Source organism: Macrobrachium nipponense, chromosome 26 (assembly GCF_015104395.2).
Source record: "Macrobrachium nipponense isolate FS-2020 chromosome 26, ASM1510439v2, whole genome shotgun sequence".
In the NCBI taxonomy this organism is placed as follows: domain Eukaryota; kingdom Metazoa; phylum Arthropoda; class Malacostraca; order Decapoda; family Palaemonidae; genus Macrobrachium; species Macrobrachium nipponense.
The window spans coordinates 45345046-45371375 of NC_087215.1; the positions used below are offsets into that span (position 1 = coordinate 45345046).

General features: G+C 41.1%; 3 protein-coding genes across 3 annotated transcripts; 1 reads left to right on the forward strand and 2 right to left on the reverse strand.

Moving 5' to 3' along the window:
- Positions 1 to 1745: 1745 nt before the first annotated feature.
- On the reverse strand, positions 1746 to 19100 carry LOC135199651 (unconventional prefoldin RPB5 interactor 1-like). Its single transcript, XM_064227809.1, has 5 exons — positions 18972 to 19100; positions 18587 to 18833; positions 18022 to 18136; positions 16447 to 16599; positions 1746 to 1860 (listed from the first exon to the last, which is right to left on the reverse strand). Exons 1-5 carry the CDS (start codon positions 19098 to 19100, stop codon positions 1746 to 1748), a joined length of 759 nt encoding a protein of 252 aa, XP_064083879.1.
- A 45-nt stretch (positions 19101 to 19145) lies between these two features.
- LOC135199652 (uncharacterized) lies at positions 19146 to 20206 on the reverse strand. The gene is made up of 2 exons (XM_064227810.1): positions 19904 to 20206; positions 19146 to 19379 (listed from the first exon to the last, which is right to left on the reverse strand). The coding sequence occupies exons 1-2, from the start codon at positions 20204 to 20206 to the stop codon at positions 19146 to 19148; spliced, it is 537 nt and encodes a 178-aa protein (XP_064083880.1).
- A 3433-nt stretch (positions 20207 to 23639) lies between these two features.
- LOC135199653 (uncharacterized protein K02A2.6-like) lies at positions 23640 to 24506 on the forward strand. Its single transcript, XM_064227811.1, has one exon. It carries the CDS (start codon positions 23640 to 23642, stop codon positions 24504 to 24506), a length of 867 nt encoding a protein of 288 aa, XP_064083881.1.
- The last annotated feature ends 1824 nt before the right edge of the window (positions 24507 to 26330 follow it).

Below are 26330 nucleotides of genomic sequence, written 5' to 3' on the forward strand. Positions count from 1 at the left end.
CGAACCCAAGAGGAAGAGGAAGATGATGACCGTCAGTGAAAAGGTCAAACTTTTAGATATGTTAAAACAGGGCAGAAGTTATGCCGCGGTGGCATGCCATTATGGAGTGAATGACTCGGCAGTGTATTACATAAAAAAAGACGGAGTTAACATCCCCAAAACTGCTGCAATAAGCTACAATAAAGAAGCAAAACATGTGGTAACTCCGTGTAATAAGAGAATTGTGAAAATGGAAGCTGCATTAGCCTTGTGGGTTGCTGATTACAGGAAAAAAAATGTGAGTTTGGCCACTAATATGACCAGGACAAAGGTCAAATCTCTCTATGATCAAACCTTGCCTGATGATAACAACAAAGGAGATGGTGAAGAAGCCACTGAAGATGATCCTGGCGAACCTCAAGCCAGTACTAGCTCTGCCACGAGTGATTCGCCTCCTCGAGGGCAAGGCTTTACAGCCAGCAAAGGCTGGTTCAATAAATTTCAAAAGAGATACGGCCTCAAAAGTGTGCCTTTGTATGGTGAGGCTGCCTCTGCTGACACCGCTGCTGCTCGTCGTTACGTGGAGGATGAGTTTCCTAAGCTCATCAGTTGGCGGCTACCTCCTTGAGCAAGTTTTTAACATGGACGAGACAGACCTCTTTTGGAAGAGGATGCCTTCTTGTACATTCCTCTTCAAGGATGAAGTGAAGAGGCCAGGCTTCAAGGCCCACAAGAACCATGTCACTCTCATCATGTGTGGCAATGCTGCAGGCTTTATGCTTAAGCCAGGCCTTACTTATAAGGCCAAAAATCCACGGGCCTTAAAAAACAAAAATAAGGCTCTGCTCCCAGTGTATTGGATGCATAACTCTAAGGCCTGGATAACGAAAGGCCTAACCCTCGAATGGTTCCTCCATTTATTCATTCCCCAGGTGAAGCTGTATCTGGCTCAGAAGGGCCTCCCTTTTAAGGTCCTTCTCTTGATGGACTGTGCAGGAGGCCATGCAACAGACTTGCAATATGATGGGGTTCAGATTGAGTTTCTGCCCCCTAACACCACATCTCTGATTCAGCTGATGGATCAAGGTGTCATTCATGCCTTTAAGGCACTCTACACTCGTTCCAAGATGGTGGGCCTCCTGACGAAGTTCATCACTCGGCGGTGGAGAAGGCGGTGAGGCTGGCTCACATCATCAGGGATGAAGGATTCATTGACATGATGGAAGAAGACATCAAAGGCCTTATCAATGCCCACTCGAATCCACTGACAGATGAAGATCTCCTTGAGATGACGAAGTCTGCAAGTGAAGAAGAAAGCAAAGAAGAGCAAGATGAAGAAATTGAAGAGTGTGGCCTTACCCTGGAGAACCTGCAACAATTGTGCAACATGGCAAGGGCAATGCAACGATTTGCACAAGACATCGACGATAATATGAGCTGTCGAGTTTAGCAACCGTGTTGACGGGGTTATGCCCTTGTACAAAGGCATTTTGCAGCAAAAGAAAAAACAACGACAGCAACTACCCATCACCATGTTCTCCAAGGTAAAAACCCCAGCTACACCATCAGCGCCTCCAGCAGAAGACCCTCCGAGTGAACTTGAAGCCTCTATGAGTGGAGTGGGAACCTCTTCTCTGCCACCACCATCTACTTTGCCTCTCTCAGAAGCAAAGGTTGACGATCCAGCGCCGATATCTGACGATGAGGCCCTTCCCGAACTGATTTAAAGGCCTCATTATACCTGTGCAGTAACACCGTCATCATCATCATTCATCATCACATTCATTGAACTGCACAGTTCTGTCATCGTCATCGTCATTGTCATCGTCGTCATTGTCATTGTCGTCGTCGTCATTACTGGAGTCAAGTCTCAAGATACTTCTGTCATTGGTGAGTGTAGAACACCATAATACGTATCGTATGAGAGAGAAAGACAGAGAGAGAGAGTGAATGTATAATATTAAGGTTTTATAATTAAATAGATTTAAGTAAAATATATGTGGGTGAGTGAATGTATAATATTAAGGTTTTATAATTAAATGGATTTAAGTAAAATATATATATAAAGTATAAATATACATATTTTAAACATTCTAGTGCCCACCCACACACATATACGGAAATTCCTAGGGTGCCCAATCCTACTTCGTGGATTTTCACCTATTGCTGGGGGTTCCAGTCGCCATTAACTGGAATAAACAAGGGATCACTACACTTATCCGTCTGCACCTGTCTAAGTCAACCCAGTTAATCTGTTCCCGGAGTCGGTGACACAGTGGTTTAGGCAAAGCCTTTAACAGACTAATTATGGCCGCTCACCTTCAGAGAACCTTTAGTGGACTCAATTCGGTGTCACAGTTTAGGTCTCTGAAAGCCCCATTCTGAGGATGACACTGACACCATTAACGGATGGGTAGCTGGGTGCTGGTCAGCCAACACGAAATCAGGCGGCAGTCCAGAAACATCCATCCAACGTCACGGCCTCCTTTGCCTCAACTGGGGGATGCCAGATATCTCTCGACCAACCGAACCTGTGGGCCTGCTTGGTTCTTCCCCCAGTGCCATTGCCGCATCTGTGAATCCCCAGGCAACCTCCCAACTCTGCTGCTGCACCCAGGGTCCTGCTTTACCACCCAACATCGCTGCCGCACATGTGGGTCTGCTCGGCCCCCACAACGTCACTGCTTGTGGGCCTGCTCGGCCCCCGCAACGTCACTGCTTGTGGGCCTGCTCGGCCCCCGCAACGTCGCTGCTTGTGGACCTCCTCAACCCACTCCCAACGCTGCTGTCGCTCCTGGGGCTTGCTCAGCCTGCCTGGCATCACTGCCACACATGTGGGCCTGCTCACCCTTCCGACACTGTCGCCTGTAGTCCTCCTTGGCCCACCGACACCGCTACCGCACCTGTGGGCTTCCTCTGCCTGCCGACACCGCTACCTGTGGGCGTCCTCAACCTGCTGCCTCACCTGTGGTTCTGTTCTGCCCGCCAGACGTCACTGCCGTCCTGAGGACTTCCTCAACCCAACCTACGCTGCCGCCGCACCTGGGGGTCCCCACGACCCATCCTGCATCGCCACCGCACACAGCGCAGCTCCCTCCACATTTCTGCTCTCAGTGTGAATCGTACTACTTATCCGTCCGCACATGTCTATGTCAACCCAGTTTGTCTGCAATAAATTATCAGTACCTCAGTCGACAGTAAAACCCCCCAAGGCAACCACCAGGGGAGGTATCATGTCAGCCAGCAACGCTGAAGGACTCTGCATTTGATAACGCCCCACAAGTGTCACAAGGACACAGGGTCACCACCTGCCTCCAAGGTTTTTTTTATCCAATCATTATTCCATAATCATTGTTTTGGGGGGGGAGAGGAAGTATTTGTAAGGACAACACTTTCTATATTCTTATTGCATCTCATCAGCAAGCCACGTTGTTCCTTTAACCATTCTATACAGCGTTCCGTGGCCTTTCCGCCAATGTATAACTCATGTAATTCATTAAATGTGTGTGTGTAAGAAAACACAAATCTACTGTCTCAGAGCCATTTCTGCTATCAGTGTGAGTTGGTACTACTTATCCGTCCGCACCTGTCTATGTCAACCCAGTTTGTCTGTAATAAATTATCAGTACCCAGCTACCTGTCTTACACTCTGGTCCTCACAAAGTTGTCTACACATTCTTGTAGTTCAAGTTACCTTATGAAAGAATAAAGTATACCCCAAAACAAGTGTTCCATTCGCCTTGATGTTGATACTAATAGATGTTTCGATTAATAGCCATCTTCTCCGTATGATCAAAATCATCATCATCTGTAATTCCTCAAAGAACAGGTAATCTATAAAAATAAATTCATTAGCGGTAACAGAGTACATCTCAGAAGGGTTAGATTAGTTTTTTCGGCCTACAAATCATTTTGCAACATACAGGCAGCTTAAACACAACCTAAGTAAAACTTCAACAGTCAAAGAAAACTTATTGTAATTCCAACTCCTATTATTGGGTTTACTGTTATAATGCTGGAGAGGCGTTGACCAGCCTGAGGAACACTAAATTACAGAATTTGTAGACAATTTTATGCTAAATGTACAAAAGGTGAACTCCTAACGCTGAATATTACTGCCCCTTGGAGAACAAATTTATTGCATTTTTGGCAAATGCTTCTACCCTGCAATGCCTGACTGTGGAGTCTGCCTACGCGATAATAGCGTAAATCAAAGTAAATGCCCACAATCAAGCAATACTGACTAAAAACCATGTAAAAACTAAACTTACTTGTTTACAGAATCTGTTTTTGTAGTTTGTACAGTTAATGGAGAAGCACTGACGGCCTTTTTTGGTGTTATTACGTTTCTGCTTCACTGGTGCCATAACAAGGCTCTCTCCACCCTTTACAATGGTGGCACGCAGTCGCAAATTATTCGTTGACGCAATTCACCGGACTCACCAGGTATTGATGGTGTATAGGCCTACCTGAAAGGTTAGGGCTCAGCCCATAGCCCATACACAAGGATAGTGGAATGAGGTTTGATAGAGTTTTTTTTTTTCACAAATTTATTATAAAAAAATAAATCCTACTCTCATGGATATAGACTAAATAACAATGAACTTTACAATGGGGCCTTTCCCGCCCTGATACAGTTACAGATTCAGACACAAAATGAATAATTATGATGAAGGAAGATCAAATATTATGGAAAAGTTGGATTTTTTAATGTCAGAATTTCTGGAAATGAAAAAAAGAACAACATACCAGAACAGGAAAGAGACATGGGAAAATCCTTATTACTACCAATATTGAATGAAGGAGAAAACACGCAAACCATCATAGTGATGAATGCGCAGGGTTTAGTTACGAGTAACTCAAAAAGAAAAATAGAGTACTTAGAAGAACTAACCCAAATTGAAAAGAAAATAGATATAATGAATATAAGTGAAACCTGGTATTCCCAAGAGACTGGTAATGATGATCAAATAAAAGGGTTCCAAACTTATAGATCAGATAGAAAAAATAGGAATCAAGGGGGAACCGCAATATATGGGAAAGACAAAACCAAGGAAAAATATATGAGAAATATAGTAACTCAGAATGTGAACTAATAGCGGTAGAATTTGAAACTGAAAAATTAATGAACATAGTAATATATAGACCTCCTAATACTAAAGAGTTTGACTTAATAATAGAAAAATTGGATGATATATGTAGAAATCACAAGGACTGGACTATTCTCCTATCTGGAGACTTCAACTTTCCTTTCGTAGACTGGAAAGAACGAATAGGAGATTGTGGTTGTACTTATACATATAAAAAAGAGAGTAATAGTAGTGCAGAAGATAAGAGGCAATTCGAAAAGCTATTAGATATGCTACTAGAATACAACATTCAACAAATAAATCACCTGCCAACAAGAAAGGAAAATACTTTAGACCTAGTATTTGTGAACGAGATGAATTATGTTAAAGAAATAATAGTTTATAATGCGAGTATTCAGACCATAATGTCATAGAATTAACAGTCCATTCCAAAGCAAGTGAAAACAGAGATAAGCAAGAAATGAAAAAGTGGGAAGGATATGGAAAATACAACTTCTACAGTAAAAATATAAAATGGTCAGATATAAATGAAGAATTAAACAAAGATTGGGATAACATTTTCGGTAAGTATGACATAAGGGTAAATACGGAGATATTATATAAAATATTAGAGAAAATAGTGGATAAATATATACCGAAGAAGAAAAGTAAACATCAGTCATGCATACCAAGAGACAGAAGGATCTTGTTCCAGAAAATCAGAAAGTGGAAAAAAGGTCTTGCAAAAGAAAAAGAAAAAATGCATGGAAAGTTATAGAACTAAAAAGTAAGATAGAAATGCAGAACAAAAGATTATACAATCAAAAGAAAATGAAAACGGGACTTGGAAGAAAAAACCCTAATAAATATCAAGAAAAACCCCAAACTATTATACTCATACACAAAAAAGATGAATAAAAGAAGAATAGAAATAGGCCCTCTAAGAATTGAAGGGAGATTAACGAATGAAAAAAAGGAAATTTGCAACATACTGGCAGAACGATATAAGAGAGAATTCACCCCTAGAATAGATAATGAAGATAATGATATAGAAGTAAGGGACGAAAATAGTGAATATTTAGCTGACATAGAAATTAATGAAGCTGATATTGTGCAGGCAATTAATGAAATTAAAAATGGAGCTGCAGCAGGGCCTGATGGAGTTCCTGCTATTTTGTTAAAGAAAGTAGTTCATTCTATCGCAAAGCCACTTGCAATATTATTAAGACAAAGTGTAGATACAGGCAAGATTTATGATGAGCACAAATTAGCATATATCACCCCTACTTTCAAAAGTGGATCAAGACTAGAGGCAAGTAATTATAGGCCTGTGAGTCTAACATCACATATTATGAAAGTGTATGAAAGGTAATGAAGAAAAATATTATGAAACATTTAATAAAAAATAACTTGTTTAATATAGGACAACATGGTTTCGTACCCGGAAAAAGTACACAAACCCAACTGTTAGTCCACTATGAGAACATATTCAAAAATATGAAAAGCGGAAATGAAACAGATGTGGTTTATCTAGACTTTGCAAAAGCTTTTGACAAGGTAGACCATAATATATTAGCGAAGAAAACTAGAAAACACAATATCGTGGATAAAGTAGGAAGATGGTTAAAAGAATTTTTACACAACAGAAAACAGATAGTTATTGCAAACGATGAGAAATCGGATGAAGCCAAGGTAATATCCGGTGTGCGCCATAAAGGTACGGTGTTAGCTGCAATACTGTTTGTTATTATGATTGAAGACATAGACAGTAATGTTAAGGATTCGGTAGTGAGTAGTTTCGCTGATGACACAAGAATAAGTAGAGAAATTACATGTGATGAAGATAGGAACGCTCTACAAAGAGACCTTAACAAAGTATATGATTGGGCAGAGGTAAATATGATGGTATTTAACTCTGATAAATTTGAATCAATAAATTATGGAGACAGAGAAGGAAAGCTATATGCATATAGGGGACCTAATAATGAGACAATCACAAATAAGGAAGCAGTTAAAGACCTTGGCGTGATGATGAATAGGAACATGTTATGCAATGATCAAATAGCAATTCTGTCGGCAAAATGTAAAGCAAAAATGGGAATGTTGTTACGGCACTTGAAAACAAGAAAAGCTGAACACATGATTATGCTTTATAAAACATATGTTCGCAGTCCACTTGAATATTGCAATATGATATGGTACCCACACTATCAAAAGGATATTGCACAAATAGAGAGTGTACAAAGGTCCTTTACAGCTAGAATAGAAGAAGTTAAGGACCTTGACTACTGGGAAAGACTACAATCCTTAAAATTATATAGTCTAGAAAGGAGAAGAGAACGCTACATGATAATTCAGGCATGGAAACAGATAGAAGGAATAGCAGAAAACATCATGGAACTAAAAATATCAGAAAGAGCAAGCAGAGGTAGATTAATAGTGCCCAAAACTATACCAGGAAAAATAAGGAAAGCACACAGGACATTAATCCACTACGCACCAGCATCGATAATGCAGCGTCTATTCAATGCGTTGCCAGCTCATCTGAAGAATATATCAGGAGTGAGCGTAGATGTGTTTAAGAATAAGCTCGACAAATATCTAAACTGCATCCCAGACCATCCAAGATTGGAAGATGCAAAATATACTGGAAGATGTACTAGCAACTCTCTGGTAGACATTAGAGGTGCCTCACACTGAGGGACCTGGGGCAACCCGAACGAACTGTAAGGTCTGTAAGGTAAGGTCAGTCAACACATGACCATTAGGTCACTAAGGAAAGACTAGAAATTAACAACTAATTCCTTACCACACTTCATCTCATGGGCACTGAGATTGAGAAAAACTCTAATGCTATTACTGAAAGAATCCCAATAACTATGAAATGATAAAATAGACCAACTCACAACCACCTCATGGTGGAGGGCAAAATCTTGCGGGAAGGAAGTTGCAAGCCTGCGTAGGTTGGTTGTTCCCTGACCAGTTAGTCATTAAATCATATTTTACAATTCTCTTTTGTCATCGTGATTCCCTTATGTTAATTTCAAAATCAAATTAACAAAATGTGACAAAACGTTCTCAATATCCCTGCAGAGATGATTCAATAAAAAGGCTTGAAACTTTACATTTCAGCGGAGAACCATAGCATTTTTGCTGCCAACTGGGTTATGTGGAATTATGTTTTGGCGCCAAGACAGACTCCAGTCAAGGAAAAATGGTGCTCACATTTTTTCACGACATCCTCTACCTCCCAAAGAAGGAAGGGGCCCAAGTATATGTGTCTAGCTCTCGACAACAAACACAATTTCCCTACTGAGCGATCACTCGACTCAACACTAATGTCAACAATTGAAATACAAGCAATAATGGAAATCAATGCAGTCAGCAGTGCAAAGGCAATACAAGCAATAATCAATATGAACATGGAAATCAATGCAATCAGGAATGCAAAAGCAATACAAGCAATAATCAATATGAACATGGAAATCGATGCAATCAGCAATGCAAAAGCAATACAAGCAATAATCAATAGGAACATGGAAATCAATGCAATCAGCAATCCAAGGCAATTCAAGCAATAATCAATATCATCACAATGGTAATCGAGTCTGCAAGCGATATCAACCAAATAACACAATCAAATCGCAATTCCAAATGTAATAGCCATGTAATCTCAATACAACATAAATGCATATATTCAACCCTGTTAGTGAAGTAGTAATTGAATCAGGTCTCCTCCTGGAGCATTCTACTAAATAACATCAGTAACAATGAGTAACAATTATCATGCTTGGGATGAGCAAAACTCTCTTTAGAGGAAGAATACAAGTCACTGTAATCAAGAGATTCTCTTGATACTTGGGTACTCGTATTCGTTCATACTCATGCATAGCATCAAGTCACAAAAAGCTAGTTGCATAATGCTCCTTCCGGAGCCTCGTTAGGGTTGACCTTTAACCCCAGGTAGCACACACATGAGTTACATCTGGACATAGAGAAATTACAAATTGTTGCAAGTATACACTGTTCACTTTGTTGAAGACGTCTGCAGACTGCCATTGCTGATCTTGTAAGACGTAACATCAATACTTACTACTACCCTAACACCTTCAGATCCCTTCTCAACTTCCACTCTTTCACAGTTCGCCTCTAATTTGTTACGCTAATCACTACACTACTTTGTCTTTCAGCCACTCCTACATTTTCCTTCTGTTCAATCACAGCCTTTCTTTTTTGTCTGGTGTCTAAACCATTTACTGTTCCTTCATCTCAAGTCTTTCGGTCTGTCATGTACACTTTCCACATCATTCTCAACCTGGTTCCACTCATTTCTCTCAGCGGCATAACCATCCTCGTCCTGGCTCTCTGCTTCCTCCTGTTCATTGTCATGAGCACTGATCTTCAGTGGGACGATGTGTTCTACAGCTCGGAGGTGTTCCTTGCCCTCGAAGAGCACCTTTACGGATCTCATCACCCCTCTCTCATCAGGGTATACTGCAATGATCTTACCCAGGGGCCATTGGCTGTGCTTCCACTATCAACTTTGATCAACACGATGTCTCCTTCACGTAACACAGTCGGTGGGCCTTCTCGGAAGTCTTGCTGTTCTTGAAGCGATCCCAGGTAAGCCTCTTTCCAGTAACGTTTGAAATGTTGAAGGGTTTCTATAAGGCGACAATATTGGTGTTGCAGTTGCCTAGTGGTCAAAGTTGATGCATATCTTCATGTGGGACCACTGGTGGCAGTAGACAGATCACATCGCCTCGTACAAGGTGCAAGGGTGTAAGGACTTCATCCTCCCTTGTATCATCTGCGTACATTAGAGGATAAGGGTGCAAAGCTGTTCTTCAGTGAACACTACTACTAACCTTTCAAAAAAGCCTCCTTTCCAGGGTGACCTGGGAGTATGAAATATCCACTTAATTCCTTTCTTTTGGATGAACATATGGATTATGTCTTCTTTATAGACCTCCCTCAAGAAACTGCTTGCCGCATGGAAGGTCATGGCATTGTCGCTGTAGACCATGGATGGCGCTCCGTGGGTGGCAGTGAACCTCCTCAACAGCAGTATGAAGGCGTCAGCATCCAGCCCATTGCAGTAATCCAGATACACCACACAGATGGCTAGACAAGTGATAATTAGAAGGTATTCTAACCCCCCTCAATACTTACGGGGCCGATGTGGTCCACTCCGACCTTATTGAAGGGACATGTCATGATTGTTCTATCAGTCAGGAGGGGAGGAGGGGGCAGTCATTTGAGAAGAGGCCTGAAGGCCACAATACAGGCTCTGCACTTCCTCCCCACTCGCTTGGCCATGGCCCTGAATCCCTGGCTCCAACATTCCTGCTGGAAGAGGGGGATTAATACATTCACACCACAATGCATGTGGGTTTTGTGGAGGTGTTTAAGATATTAAGCAACTAAATGACCTTTTGAAGGCAACAACAACAATTCATTCTTAGTATTAATCATGTTTGGCAACCTACTCCTAGTATACACAATTCCATCTCAGATTACTAAATTTAACTGCTGTATAAAGTTACTGATGCGCGCAGGCACTCACACACCATTTTCTAATTGGTCACACAATGTAGGAGAGTGGTGCTATTGTTCCGTGTACAGTAACTTTAGAAATGGATCTGCCTGGCAGCATTCGAATCTCAGCACAATATTCGTGATTCTTTTCAATGTAACAAAATTGACATTAGCCCCCCTTAGATTCCACATTTCGGCAGGCAGAGTCAGAGTTCCTTCTTCACGCATCTCTTTCAGAGCAGCAGCAACCAAGGTTCGTTCAGCCTGGCCCTTTTGATGTAGAAAGGTAGGTACTCAGGGCTGCAGGTCAACAGGATTGCAGCGAGTTGGGATAAACTGTAGCTTCGCATCACACTCCTGTTGAAGTAAAATCTCCCCCCACATGTCAGACATGGCATATTTATTTTCTCCCTTAAACAAACTGAACATGAGTTACTCCTATGTTTCTCATTTCCAAATCAGTCTGAGGGACTATCTGGTAGGTTGTAGCACATTCAGGGTTGACTTTAGTCTGTCTGCTCATCAAGTTTAACTGTGCAATGGCAATGCAAGACAAATTATCCTTGCACTCGGACCTATGTAGGGGTGTTTTCGTTCTGCACCCTTTGTCTGTTTTGGTTATGTTCTGCTTCATCCTCCACCCTAACTCGGGTTCCGTTCCTGTAAATTGCTCATGTAAGGCAACACTAATGCCATCTATGTCTGTAGCAGATTCAGCTATCCCACAAACAAGCAGTGTTCGGACAGTCAACGTGTCTATCCCCTGCAAGGCCCAAATGAGGTACCCTCCCATAGGGCGCAACCCCATTATGGGTAGTGAATAGACTAATTCCCTCAATTTTCTTCATGGAAACAACGAAAAAATGAAAATAATCAGTCCCTATTAGTAAATTAACGTGTCGTGATACATCTCCCTTCATTTCTGAATCCGCCATCTCGTACCCCTTGTCTCTCAAGAACCGACTTACATTACTCAAACCTACATTGCAAATAGGCATATCTACGTCATCATGAATGACTAGTTTAGCTCTTACAATCCTTTTACCCATATAAATACTACAAGATACATCAAATTCCCCCTTTTCTATTGGTGAGCCAAAAGGTGAGATATTGAGTGATACGTTCTGAGCAATCGGCAACTCGAGCTTCCTTGCCAACCAACCATTTCCTCCGCGTGAATGCAAGCAAAAGTTGACCAGGTTTAAATGCAGTAAAAGCTGGCAAGAACTTGCCACATCTGGCTACACATCTATCTTCTCTGTGATCGAACCTCACGAAGAGGACTACACAGAGGACCCCTATCTCCTATCTCCTTCAGATGCCTTGTCCCGAGGAACAGCGACATCAATCTTGGCACCTGAAGAATGTACGATCCCTGTTGGGAGTTGTACACTCGGAGAGACCTGTACACGAGTATATCCAATGCAGCTCCGGTTCCATGAGAAGTGTCCTTGGAACCAGAGACAGGAGAACAAACCTGGGTTCCAATTCCTGGGGCTCCTGAGACACTATATTTTGTAGCTAGCATCCAGGTTCCTGCTCCGGAAGGAGCAGGTGAGCCAAAGAGACAGACAATTACTTCCTCCCCAGGAAAAGGATGTAGACCCTTAGAAGTCTCGAGGCGAGACTTCTTAAGGGGCGGAGAATGCCTTCCTCTTCTTAGGACATGGAACCCTTTGAAGAGGAAGGTTAGGAGGCATCAGATGACGAAGACGAAAGACGATGACCCCGTGAAAACTTTTGCAATATGGGAAGGGATGGTGGTATGTCATAGCAAGGAACCGCACTAATCAAGAGCGGAGAGTTCGTTCGTTAGAGCTGAACACTCAGCTTGGCAGAGCTGTCTGGTTGAGCCGAGTCGAGTGAGCTGAGCAGATCACCTCTACATAATTATGAGTGATAATCGGCAATGAAGAACTATCACTTCTTCCCAATTAACTGTTCGCCTTTGAGGCCAAAGCTAAGAGAAGAAGAATAAAGAGGGATTCTGTGTCTGCTGTCCTACGTGTATGGACCCTAAGGTCCAATACACAAGGACAGTACTTCACCATTAACCCAGAAGGTGTTGCATGCCGTTCCAAGCTCTGCATAACTCCAAACCAGACTGAGGAGCTAACTCATCTGTACTGGTACAGACTCATCTTGCCATCCAAGCACTCATAATAGTGAGTGCTTGGCGAGCATTAGAATTTGTAAGAATTCTAATGCTTGGCGAGAAAAACCTGACTCTTATAAGACAATAATCAGGCGAGCCTTGTCTTGCCCTGGCACTTGGTAATATGATGAAGCCAAGTACTCGGCGAGCACCAATGAAACCAAGGGATCCAGGCGCTCGGCGAGACTCCCAATTATTATAATACTTATCAGGAATGCCTGTTGCCTAAGTGTTTGGAAACCACAGAAAACCAAATCACTCAGTGAACACCAGAAATTCCAAGGATTTTAATGGCTTAATGAGACTCCTGATTTTTTAAATAACAGTCACCAGGGATGTCTGTCTCACCAAATGTTTGGAAATTATAGAAAACCATAACACTCTGAGCATGCCAGAAATTCCAAGGAATTCAAGCATTCAGCAAGATTCCCGGGTATTGTAGTAACAATTATCAGGAATTCTCATCTTGCACGAGAAGACCAAAACACTCGGAGAGTGCTAGAAATTCTAAATAATTTAAGCGCTCGGTGAGACCCCAAAATTTCATCAAACAATCATTGGGGTGGGTCCTCTCCTCAACTGCCATAAAAATCGAGGAGGAAAGGGCATAAAAACCAGTTCTCAATGCAAGCATTCAAGACTGGAATGCAAGTACAATTCAACAAAATATACACTCAAGGCTCCAAAAAGGCAAGAACTCATAGGGGATTGTGAATTGAAATCCATCCAAAGGACAGAAAAAGTCAGGGAGACATAGTCTTCAGATTTGACATAAGATCCTTCCTCAGTGATGTGGGCGTACGTCCAGTAGGACCCTAAGATCCCTCCAGGAACGTAGTCCCCCAATGCTGAATCCTATGGAGAGCACTCTGCAGGATCCCTGCTATTCACCTCACCCTTCCCGGTGTAGCCATAGGAAGTAGAGGGAATAGGTGAGGAAGACTGGATGCTCTCGCTCACCTTGCTAGCAGAACTAGCAGGAGAAGCGAATCACGGGCAGCCATCAACCTGTGGTGATGGCCACGATGCGAGTCTAGGAAAGCATTATTGTCTGGAGAAATACTTTTCCGAGGAGGGTTACGAAACTCTCGCACGGCAGGCAAAACACTCACTGCTACTGAGACCAATCAGTCATGTGAACGTGACCATCGTCTGGGTAGAGTTGAGCGTCCACCTGACTGGAGAGGGCCAGTACCATCCTCTGATGCGTCCAAGTCATTGTTGAGGCCGAAACCTCTCGAGAGGACTGAATGGGGGACCCCCTACCGGTGTCATTACCTGCACTGTCCCACAGGACGGTCATGTCAACCCTGGGAAACAAGATATCACCACAGAAGCAATCACTGGCAAGGCTTGAGTCACCTGAGCGACTCGCCCCTTTCTTCCACTCCGTGTCTCAGTTGTGACGGTGAGTGGACTCAGCATCACCGACTCTGGATATACACGAATCTGTAGATTTATGTGCACTCGGCGAAACTCACGAATGAGCGCCCGACACGGAACTAGTCTTAGGGGCAGAACCTCTAGGACTAGCAGCAGAAGTACGAACCGAGGTTTGCACTTCTACAGCTCTCGACACGATAGGCCCTGGGGACAGAGTGACAGTTCCTGTTCCCGAAGGAATGGGTGAGCCAGCGTAAGACCCAACTGCCTCCTCAGTTCGAGGAAGCAGACCTTTAGAAGTCATGTGATGAGACTTCTTAAAGGGGATATGGAGGAGTGATGTAGTGGTTGCATTTGACAACGTTCTCAAGGGTCGCTTGTAAGAGAGAGAGAGAGAGGGAGGGAGAGAAGGTGAGAGTGGCTGGTTGTTTTGGTTGTTGTCTCGTTAGGTTGTTTGTCTTTGTTGGAGGCAATAGGAAGGGTTTGGATGTTTTGTGTTGCTATGTTGTGTTTTGTGTTTATTTGTTTTTGTTAAGATAGTATGGGGAAGGTATGTGTCTGTGGTTTTTTGTTTTGAGAGAGAGAGAGAGAGAGAGAGAGAGAGAGAGAGAGAGAGAGAGAGAGAGAGAGAGAGAGAGAGAGAGCATGAATGGTGTATGGGTAGTTAATGAGTGAATTACTTCTGAAGGGCGGTTGGGTTCATCTGCGAACTCTGTGCTGGGATCACAAGCTAAAAAAAAACAAAAACTCTTGAAACACTTGTACTCACCATATACTTGACACACTCAGGGCGAGGAGCTGCACTGTCTACTGGATACGGCCATCGTAACACAATGCACCAACAAACAACCAAGGACTACAAACACACAACACACAAACAATCACTAACAACATAAAAAACACGACAAGTTAATACAAACACAGCCCCTAACAACTTCTGGAACATACAACTACAACAGTTCATACATAACAGAAACTCACAAGCACAAAAAATTTAACCCAGACACATAAACCTTCAAACATACAAAATCAACAATAACTAAAAAAACTCACAATATAACTGACCATCAATGCCTTCAATACTCTTCACAGACCACTGCTGACACTACTGACTATCACAGGCTCTGATCCAAGACTGCCCAACTTCCTAGAACTCTGATCATAACGACTAACCCCAACCACACCAGCAGACAATCCAGAACTCGCCAACAGCCAATACAATCATTAACCATCCATCCACCAATTACAACCTCTCTCTCACTTTTACAGACAACCAAAAACATAAACACATTCTACAGGATCTTAACAGCAATACCAACCACAAAACTTACTCTCTCTCTACCCTCGGAGACATTGTCAAATGAAACAAACAGATCATCCCTCCATAATACCTCCTCCATTACATTTGACGTCTCCTTACACTGCAACATCCACACTAAATCGCCTTTCGCAACACCCAAGGATGCTCGGAGGCAGGCCCTCTGGATCTCGTCTGAGGACCCTCATACAATCTCTCATTTACATCAGTACTCGCTTCTTCCAAACCACTTTCATTCAAACTCCCATTATCTCTCTCAGTACCATCCTCCCAAATCTCATTCACTATGCCATCGACATCTTCTAGCTCTGGTACCAATAATCTCCCCTATTTCTGCTACTAAACCACTCAGTTCATCCATACTTCTGTCAAACCATTGCAAAGCTTCATCCATACTATCAATTACTTCCCTACTACTCAGTTCCCTGCCCACTGAAATCTCACTCACCCGTTAATTCAAACCCACACACGCTACATGTATTATTCATTCCCTCAAAGTCATCCACATTACATGCCTTATCAAGTTTGTACTCCAACTCTAACACCCTTATCATGCAGTTCACGCTTCTCCCTTTCCTTACACTCTTTCGCTTACTTCCATACTCAACCAACACCAACTGCCGATCTTCCAGACCCATTTGTTCATTGACACTCGGCTCATACTGATTCACTTACAACCATTCACTCATTGCATTCCCCCAAACATACTGTGGCATATCTCTCCACCTACACAGCTGACTATAGTGTGCCTTTACTTCATCCATACTTCCATCTACTCGCAGTTTCCCCAAAGCATAACTCAATCCACTCGGTCCCACTTCCAAAATCTCATACGGCCCCTCAAATTTCTCCCTTACCTTATTCACATTCATTCTTCCTCTCTCAGTACTTTATCTCCAACCTTAAAACTTTCAAACCTCTCACCTGCTTTCTTCCACAAATCCTTATCACTCTCAGACAAGCCCAATCACGGCCTAATAATCTCTTAAAAATTTAACTCATACTTGGACGGAGACATACCTATACTCTTCTGCAGTGTGGAGTTGTATACCCACACTGCACGCCCTACATACTTATCCCAATTGTTGTCACATTTACTCATCATTCGTAAAATCTCCGTCATCATTCTCACAGTCATTTCAGGCAAACCATTCGCACTGGGCATATACAGAGTGGTATACATATACACAATACCCAACTCTTTCAACATTTCTTCAAACTCCCACCCCACAAACTCAGGTCCATTATTGCTCAACATTCTTGCAGGCTTACACACAAACGTTGGCAACATCACTTGACCCACCTTTCACGCAGCAGTTTCACTCTGTTTATCCTTGATGGGGACCACGTAAGCAAATTTACTCATGTGATCCACCCCCACAATCATTCCCACGTGTCCTCTTGCAGTCCTCGGCAACGAAACACAATCAATTACGAACAACTCAAACAGCTCTTTCATCTGCAATTGTAACACGGGCAGACTCGCACGCACACTGATATTTTCCCTTCTGACAGTCCTCTCATGTAACAGCCACATCTGTACAAATTTTGCTCAATCCAGGCGCATACAATATCTCTCTCATACATTCCCACTACTTATTCTTCCCTATATGCCCAAAACGGTCATGCACCAACAGACATACTCACAGCTGAATCAACAGAAAACACTGGCACGTACACTTCACCACACATCCCCTCCTAATGAAAAAAAAATATATATTTATGCACTACAGCCAGCTTAGCAACCTTCTTATACACACCTAACTCATAGGGCCAATCTTCCACACACACACCTGCCAAAATACATTGTCGCAACATACTGATCTCCAAGCACTTATCCTGCATTTGTTCAACCTCCTCCTCACTCAACAAATCATTCTCACTTGTAGCAATATCAATCATACCCACAAAATTCACTATGAACACACCATTATCTTGGATCCTAGTTATTTTCCTACCCCCTTTTATAAGAATTCCATTTCCTATATCTATAGTTAGATCATGCATCCTCAAAAAATCTATTCCTATCAAAAAACAGGCTGGCATATTCTCTCCCATAACTATAAAGTTATGCATTACTTTCAAACCCCCTAACTTAACCTTCAACTGTACCTCCTCCCATACCAAAACGCTTCCTTGCCCCAACCCATGTATTCTCACACTTGTAGACTGTCTTTTCACTTCCCAATCGCACCTCTCAAGTTCACTTACTAAGGAAACTTGCACCCCTGTATCAATCAACCTACAATACTCACTGTCATTTACTCCAACAAACATCACCATTTTCCCTTGCGTCCTATGCATGCACACACTCAGCTGGTTACTCACATCACAATTGTCCTCACCACATTCATCCTCAGTTACCTTCCCTCTTTCGTACTTCAGAGTCAAATCCCTTTCATAATCCCCTTTTCTAACCAACCAATTACAACCATTTTCACAACACTAAATCCTCAAAACTCCATGCTCACTATTTGCATTCAACCTCCTTCAGTACTCAACCGGTCTGTTCCATCCATAATACAAAACCACTTTTATTCTAGACAACTCTGCTACCGCTAAAAAACAATTGCACCAACATCATCTCTTCTTCCATACCTTGCTCCTCTGTATACGCCCTTTCCTTCTGTACTTCACTCATCAATTTTGCACGCAGCTCATCTACACTCTCAACCAAACTCTTATTCTCCAAATCTCTTAATGCCAAAAAATAAACATTAACAAACTCCAAACTCTGTCATCTCCCCCAAATCTCTCTTTTACAACTAACCCCTCAGGCACTCTATCTGGGTCCCAGTCACTCCTCACAGGATTGTGCCCCTCACCATGCATTCTTGACATTGCATCAGCAATTACATTTTTACTCCCTTGTATATACTCTAACTTAAAATCAAACTCACTCAATTCTTCTATTGTCCTTACAATCCTAGTATTCACACTCTCTTTCTTCTGTCCTTATAACAAACTTCACCCCATACAAAAATATTTTTCACACAAAACCTTATCGCTGCAAACTCCTTCACAACCACTGAATACTTCCGCTCCGCTTTATGAAAACTTTACTCACATACGCAATTACTCTCACTTGATCTTCCCCATTCACCTCTTGCATTTGCACTAAACATACTCCCATACTAAACTTACTTGCATCAGCATACAGCTCAAGCTTACTCGCTTCTTCACTATAGTCTGGGAAAGCCAAGGTAACATCTCTAGAAGCCTCCTCTTTCAATCTCTCAAATGCTTCCATCATTCGCTCATCCCACTTCAGCTTCACACAATTTTTCTTCCCTGTCCATTCAGTTAACGGTTTCCTTATACCCAAACAATCCCTGATAAACTTCCTCCCAAACTCAATCAGACCCAAAAAACCCTTTAACTCACACACAGTCTGGAGATGCGGAAATTCCTTTACCTTTCACACGAACTTTTCACTCTTCCTTATGCCACTTGCACTCACCCCATGACCAAGATATTCCACCTCCCCAGCCAACTACGTGTATTTCTTAAGCTTCACTTTCACTCCAACCTCTCCCAAGTGTTCTAACACCCTTTCAAGCAGTTTCATATTCTCTTCAACAGTCTCACTAGCAATCAAAATATCATCTACAAACACAGTCACCTTCTTCCTATCAAAACCGACCAAAACTACATTCATTGCCCTTTGGAAGGCAGCAGGTGCGTTAGCCAGACCAAAACTCAATCACTTAGATTGATAATGATAACTGCCACTTGAGAAAGCTGTAACAGGCCTGCTCCCCTCCTCAAGAGGCATCTGGTAATAGCCCCTCACCAAATCCAACTTCGTGAATACTCTCATCCCATGCATCTTATACATTCTCAGACTTCCATCTGGCTTATGTACTGGGACTATGGGACTATTCCAGGCGGTCTCATTCTTCTCGATCACTTCCATTCTCTCAAGTTCCTCACATCTCTGGTAATAGGTGGGGAAAAGTGTCATGGCGTTGATATATGGGGGTATCGTCTTCCAAAACTATCTTGAATTCTGGAAGCTTAGATCCCCTAAAACCCTTGTCACTATGACTCAATGTACCCCACCTATCCCACAACATCTGTATCAACCGTTCCCTTTCGTTGTCACTAATATTTTCATCCACCTAAACTCTTTCTTTCAACTCATCATACTTCCAATCATGACCTTCTTTCACACTACCTGTCATCACCTGCCGTACCTTAACATATCTTTCGTCGTCCGCATTCACTAATGTATACAACAACAACCCCACGCAATCACCTTCATGTATACCCCGCACTCGCTTTTTTCTAACACTCGGCAATGAAGCTACAAATACCGGAGGATTCCCATATCCAGAACCCTGTCATATACGTTCACACTTGCTCTTACCAACTTGTTCACATCCACCCCTCAACAATGTATTCACACTTGTCACCATTGGCAATTCTGAGGCTATCCGGCCACGCAACCTTCACACTAACAACTTCTCCGACCTCACGTGGCACTTTCACCCTCTCTTTTGCAACCAATGGCCCTCCTTTCCATAACTTACTGTCTACTTTTCCATCCTTATCCAAATACAGCTCTCCATGTACATTCCCTTTCGTACGCAACTCAATCATATTTGTACTCAGATGGACCACCACCATACATCTCTTCAAGAACTTATACCCCAGCAACATATCGTACTTATCATTTGTCCCTTCAACCACACAAAAATCACTCTCATCCATTACTACCCTGTCAATTTCTATTTTCTCACATATCATCCCCACTACAGGCATACCTAAAGTCCCTATTCCTTGTACCTCCCCTTTACAATTCTTAATTTCACACTCACTTCACAACTTCTTGCATCCATTCTTAAAAAGAACATTTACACTGCACTCAGTGTCAATCAAAGCAACCAGACATATCCCCTTGTGTTACGACCCCTTTGGCCGTAATACAGGTTCTTTATACTTAAATAACCACAGGGATCGTAGGCGGTAGGAAAGTACACAGGGTAAGAGGAATGTGTACTCAAACACCAGAATAAAATTAACAATATTTAATAATAAAGTACACTTAACACTAAATCAGCCATGAGAAAACTTAACAGTAAATATACAAAATACATGGAACAAATACGGAAGGTCTTGTAGCCCCAGTAAAATTCACTGCTAGCCTAGGGGCCGACAACGAACGTGAATGGAAGTCTTTTAAGCAATGGTTTGAGATTTATTTACTTGCTTCTGAGAAGGACAATAAACCTGAAGAGACTAAGGTGACCCTACTTTTTTACATTGGAGGTGAAGAGCTTCAATAGATTTACAACTCTTTCGAATTTCCAGTCCCAGCAACTGGTGACCCTAATCCAGCCAATGTGTTGAAGGATGTTTTGGCGAAATTTGACGTCTATTTTTCTCCGCGCAAGAATGAACTTGTAGCAAGGTACGAGTTTCGAAGATCTATGCAGGAAACAAACGAAACATTGGAAGCTTATGTTACCAGATTGAAAATTCTTGTGAAGGACTGCAACTATGGTAACCAACGAGACAAGCAGCTGAGGGACCAAGTGGTGTTTTGATGGACTGAGGACAAACTTCGTCAGAAGTTATTTGAAGTTGAAGACCCTACCCTTGAGAAGACATTGAATTTGTGTGTGGCCTTTCAAGCAAGCAAAAGGCAGATGGACGTCATCAAGTCTACTCCTCGCCAGATCAATGACAGTGTGGCCAAAGTGAGAGAAAAGCCTAGAAGGGAGAAGACTACTGGTAGCAGACACGACGCAGACCATGATGGTAGGCCTAGGCATGTAAATAATGAAGGTAGGCCTAAGTCCAGTAGACCCAGTATTCCTACAAGTAAGTAGCGCCCTTGCAAATTTTGTGGGGAAAAACATGAATGGCGTAAGGAAAAGTGTCCAGCTCATGGTAAGAAATGTTGCTGTTAAATGTAAAAGTAGGAAAATAAATTATGTATCAGGTAATGACAATGACTTTGATGTGAGTAGTTCACATGAATCTGAATGTAAATATTAGCTTAAAGTGTCTAGTAAAAAGGATAAGCTAATTGAAGCTGATTTTGAAGTTAATGGTAAAGTAATCAAATTTTAAGTAGATTGTGGAGCTAGCGTAAATGTAATTCCTCAATATTTAATTCCTAATGTCAATTTAAAGCCTTGTGACACTACCCTAGAAGTGTGGACTTTAGACACAGTTAGGCCTAAGGGAAAGTGCAGGTTAGTAATTAAAAATTGCAATAATTGGAAGAAATATAACCTTGAATTTTTGGTTGTTGATTGTAAATACACTCCATTATTAAGTAAAAAAACATCAGAGCATATGGGACTTATTACAGTTAATTATGAAAATATTTCTACAACTAAAGATGTACTTTATAAATATGACAATGTATTTAATACTGGTGTGGGTACATTCCAAAATGTGGTTAGACTAACCATTGACAAAAATGCAGAACCAGTAGTGATTCCTAAATGCAGAGTTCCAATTAACCTTAAAAACAGAGTATGTAAGAAAATAAATGAAATGGAGAAACATAAAATAATAGCTAAAGTTGACCAACCTACTGACTGGGTGAGTCGGATGGTTGTAGCTGAAAAGAAAAATAAGGATTTAAGAATTTGTATTGATCTACAAGCTTTAAACAAGTCTCTGAAAAGGGAACATCATCCTATCCCTGTAATTGATGATATTCTACCCCAAATGTCGAAGATAAAGGTTTTTTCATTTTTTGATTTGGCCAATGGGTATTGGCATTGTGTTCTTGATGAAAAATCTAGTTTTTTAACCACTTTTCAAACCCCTTTTGGTCGCTACAGGTGGCTCAGACTACCATTTGGTTTAAATGTTAGTGGTGAGATTTTCCAAAAAGAGTTACTCTTGAATCTTGAGAATCTTGACGGTGTTATATGTATTGCTGACGATGTTATAATTTATGGTGTAGGTGAAACGTATGAGGAAGCTGTTAAAGACCATGATAGTGAGATAATCAAATTTTTGGAAAGGTGCCAGGCTAAGGGTATAAAACTTAATAAGTCTAAGGCCGTATTAAGAAAATCTGAAATCGCTTTCTTAGGTCATAAAATCACAAGTAAAGGTCTCATGCCGGACCCTAAAAAGGTGGAAGCTATCCTGAATATGAAACCAACTACTGATGTAACTGGTGTTAAAGAGTTTACAGGTATGGTTAATTACTTAAGTAAATTCTTTCTTAATTTATCTGAGGTGTTAGAACCAATAAGAAAATTAACTCATCAAAATACCGAATGGAATTGGACAGAAAAACAAGAAAAAGCTTTCATTGAGTCAAAAAGGCTAATCACTAATGCTCCAATACTGCAGTACTATGACCCAAACTTAGACCTTGTCATACAGTGTGACGCTTCGCAAAATGGACTAGGTTCAGTATTGTTACAGTGTGGTAAACCAATTGCTTTTGCTAGCCGTGCTTTATCAGAAACCGAAAAAAGGTACGCACAAATTGAAAAGGAAACACTTGCTATTGTTTTTAGTCTTAGAAAATTTCATGAGTATGTCTATGGTTGTAAAATAATTGTTGAGTGTGATCACAAACCTATTGCTAGTATTGTTTTGAAACCCTTGTGTAATGCTCCCAAGCGACTGCAGGGAATGTTGCTTAACATTCTACAGTACGATGTTGAAATCACACATAAAAAAGGTAAGGAAATGTATGTGGCTGATGCACTCTCGAGATCTTATTTGCCATTAGATAATTATAAAGAAAGTGAATTTGAGCAAGTTAACATGCTTGATTATTTGCCAGTAAGAAAAGAGCGTCTTGACGAAATTAAATATGAAACAGACCAGGATGAGACTTTGCAAATTTTAAAATCATTAATCTTAAAAGGTTGGCCAGAAGGAAATGATGAGATACCTAATGTAGTCAAAGCCTACAGTCATACCAAGGATGAGTACTCAGTTCAAGACGGGTTAATTTTTAAGAGTAATAGAATAGTCATTCCATTAAACCTCAGGCATAAGATAATGCAGGTCAATCATTCAGCACATATAGGAATTGAGGGCTGTCTATGGAGAGCCAGAGAATGTATCTATTGGCCAGGAATGAACTCTGATATAAAGCAATTCATCTTATCATGTGAAATTTGTAATAAATTCCCTTGTGCTCAACAAAAGGAAACTAATTGATCATGAAATTGCTGATCGGCCATGGCAAAAGGTTGGAGTTTATCTAATGAGAATTGGAAAGCATAATTATCTTATAACTGTTGATTACTTCAGCAATTTTTGGGAAATTGACTACTTAGAAAACACATTAGCCAGTACAGTGATTAGAAAACTTAAATCTCATTTTGCTAGGTATGGATTGCCCTGTGTATTGATTAGTGATAATGGACCCCAATTTGTAAATGAGAATTTCAAACAGTTTGCAACTGATTATGATTTCGAGCATAGGACAAGTAGCCCTACACATGCCCAATCTAATGGTATGGTCGAATCTGCAGTGAAAACATCTAGACGTTTAATTAGAACAGCTATTGAAAGTAATAAAGATCCCTATCTAGCCATTTTGGACCATAGGAATACTCCTACTAGTGATAAAGACGCCAGCCCATCACAGTATAGCCTAGGTAGGAGAACACGTACCAAATTACCAATGTTATCCAAGTTACTTGAAAATCAAAATGTAAATTTAGAGTTGGCTAAGGTAAAGAAGAAAATAAAAAATACCAAGAGTAAATTCTATTTTGATAAAAATGCTAAAGATTTAAGTATTTTGCATGAAGGAGATAATGTATGTCTTAAACCTTATGTTTTGGGCAAAAAGGTCTGGGAAAAAGGAAAAGTTGTAGAACGATTAGATGAAAGGTCTTATCTAATTGAAAGTGAAGGTAAGCTATTTAGAAGGAATAGAGTTCAGTTGAAACAAACCCCAAGTGATGTGCATATGCCCAAGGTAAATGAACCAGTAACTATTGACCTTATTGGTAATGAAATTGAAACTCCTGTCAAAGTGGAAAATAAAGTTGAAAGTGACAGACAAACAAGGTCAACCAAAAATAAATTACCCTCTAAGTATTCTGATTATGAAATGTATTGATGATGTACGTAATTTCTTTGTCTTATAAATGTTATGATTATGAAGCGTATCGATTTGGCGTGTATGTTCTTGAATGGCATGTTTAATTTTATACCAAGAATGAATATTTTAGTTTTGAACTGGTACAACCACATATCCATTATAATAGTGTACAATGTTTTGAATGTTAATAACTTTTAGAGCTGATTATAGTCCTAACCAGTAACCTATCAAAGTAAATTCAGTGTAATATTCTAACTGATAATCCATCCAAATAAATTTAATTTTAAAAGAAGAAAAGATGTTATATTATTAATAATTATTCAGTAATTATGATAATTGTGTTGTTGAGAACGCCACCAACAGTTCCATGATTCCTAATGCCACCGCCAGATATCGGTGTATGTTGTTGTCGCTGTAACCCCGCTCGGTACAATAAAGTTAAGTTGTAACATGTGAGTTTATATCATGAATATCACCTCCAATGCACGACGTCAAGACAGGGCTCACAAGGACTCCTGAACTCTGAGTAAAGAAAGGACAGTGTGCCAAAGGCTCAAATAATAACAACACGGGCCCAATAATGAAACCACTAGCCTACAACTATAAGAAGGAAGGAAGATCAGAGGAAATAAAGTTAGGAAAACCTTAAATCTCCTACCTAACCGTGGCAGTTCTAAACTTAAAAACTAATTCAAATAAACATTCTGAGGGGCAAAAATACCACATACCGACAACTCAATATAACACACACACACACACACACACACACACACACACACACATATATATATAGATATAATATATTATATATATATAATATATATATAAACACAAATATGATTGATACTTGAATACGTAAATACTCACGTACAACGAAGTGCACAGGAGTTCACGGAGGTCACTTCAACCGCCCAGCAGCTATAGAGGGAGCTCACAAACTGACCAGGTAGACACAGGGGTCTGAGTTCAATCCCGAGTTACAACACAGGATAATCACCTCTTACCTGGCAATTGCCTCCCTACATGCCTCCTCACGAGCCCTAAGCTCTTCTGGACCAGCAGTTGGACATGGACAACACAGGACAGTGGTTGGCGTAACGCCTCCTACGTGGCGGGACAGCGACAACCACGTCTTCCACCAAATCCTCAGGCGGGAAACAGGAGTACAGGGGTCGCAAGTGACTAACACCTGCGAAATCACAGCCGTGATCTAACTCCAAAAATGCACATACGCCGTAGATGGATGGCTCAGCACATCTACGCAAAACCACTTCCAAGGGAAGGTCCGTCGCAGTAATCTCCTCTAGAAGGGCTTAAGATTAATCTCCAGAAGGCTGCTGAGAAAAGAGCGTGCGTCCAAAAGCTTAGTCAGGCCCGAATTTTCTTAGGCCGGCCTCCACTCACCGCGCTACAGTTACTCCATTCCGACTCGAAAACAAAATAAAAACAATCGTTAACACGATAGTTAGGTAATTCACAACAAGAGGAGGAATCACTGAGCAAAACCACTGAACGTTATGTTAACGTAAATAAAAATACAGCTGCTGAACACTTAAAACAAAGTACAAGGCTGATTTAAGAAAATAATCAATAAATTACGTTAATTTGACACCTTCCTCCCCCTCAAAAAAAAAAAAAAAAAAAAAAAAATCAAATAGAATACATTTTTTAGTACCACACAATCATATTACATACTAGAAGATAACCATATAGACAACTTAATCTAAAACATCCTGCAAGGGAAAAACAATAAGGTGAAGCAAAACTCAGAACATAATGAAACAGACTTAAGACAAGCCCGAATCCTTACACCATTTTAAACGTGATAAAAAAATTGACTAC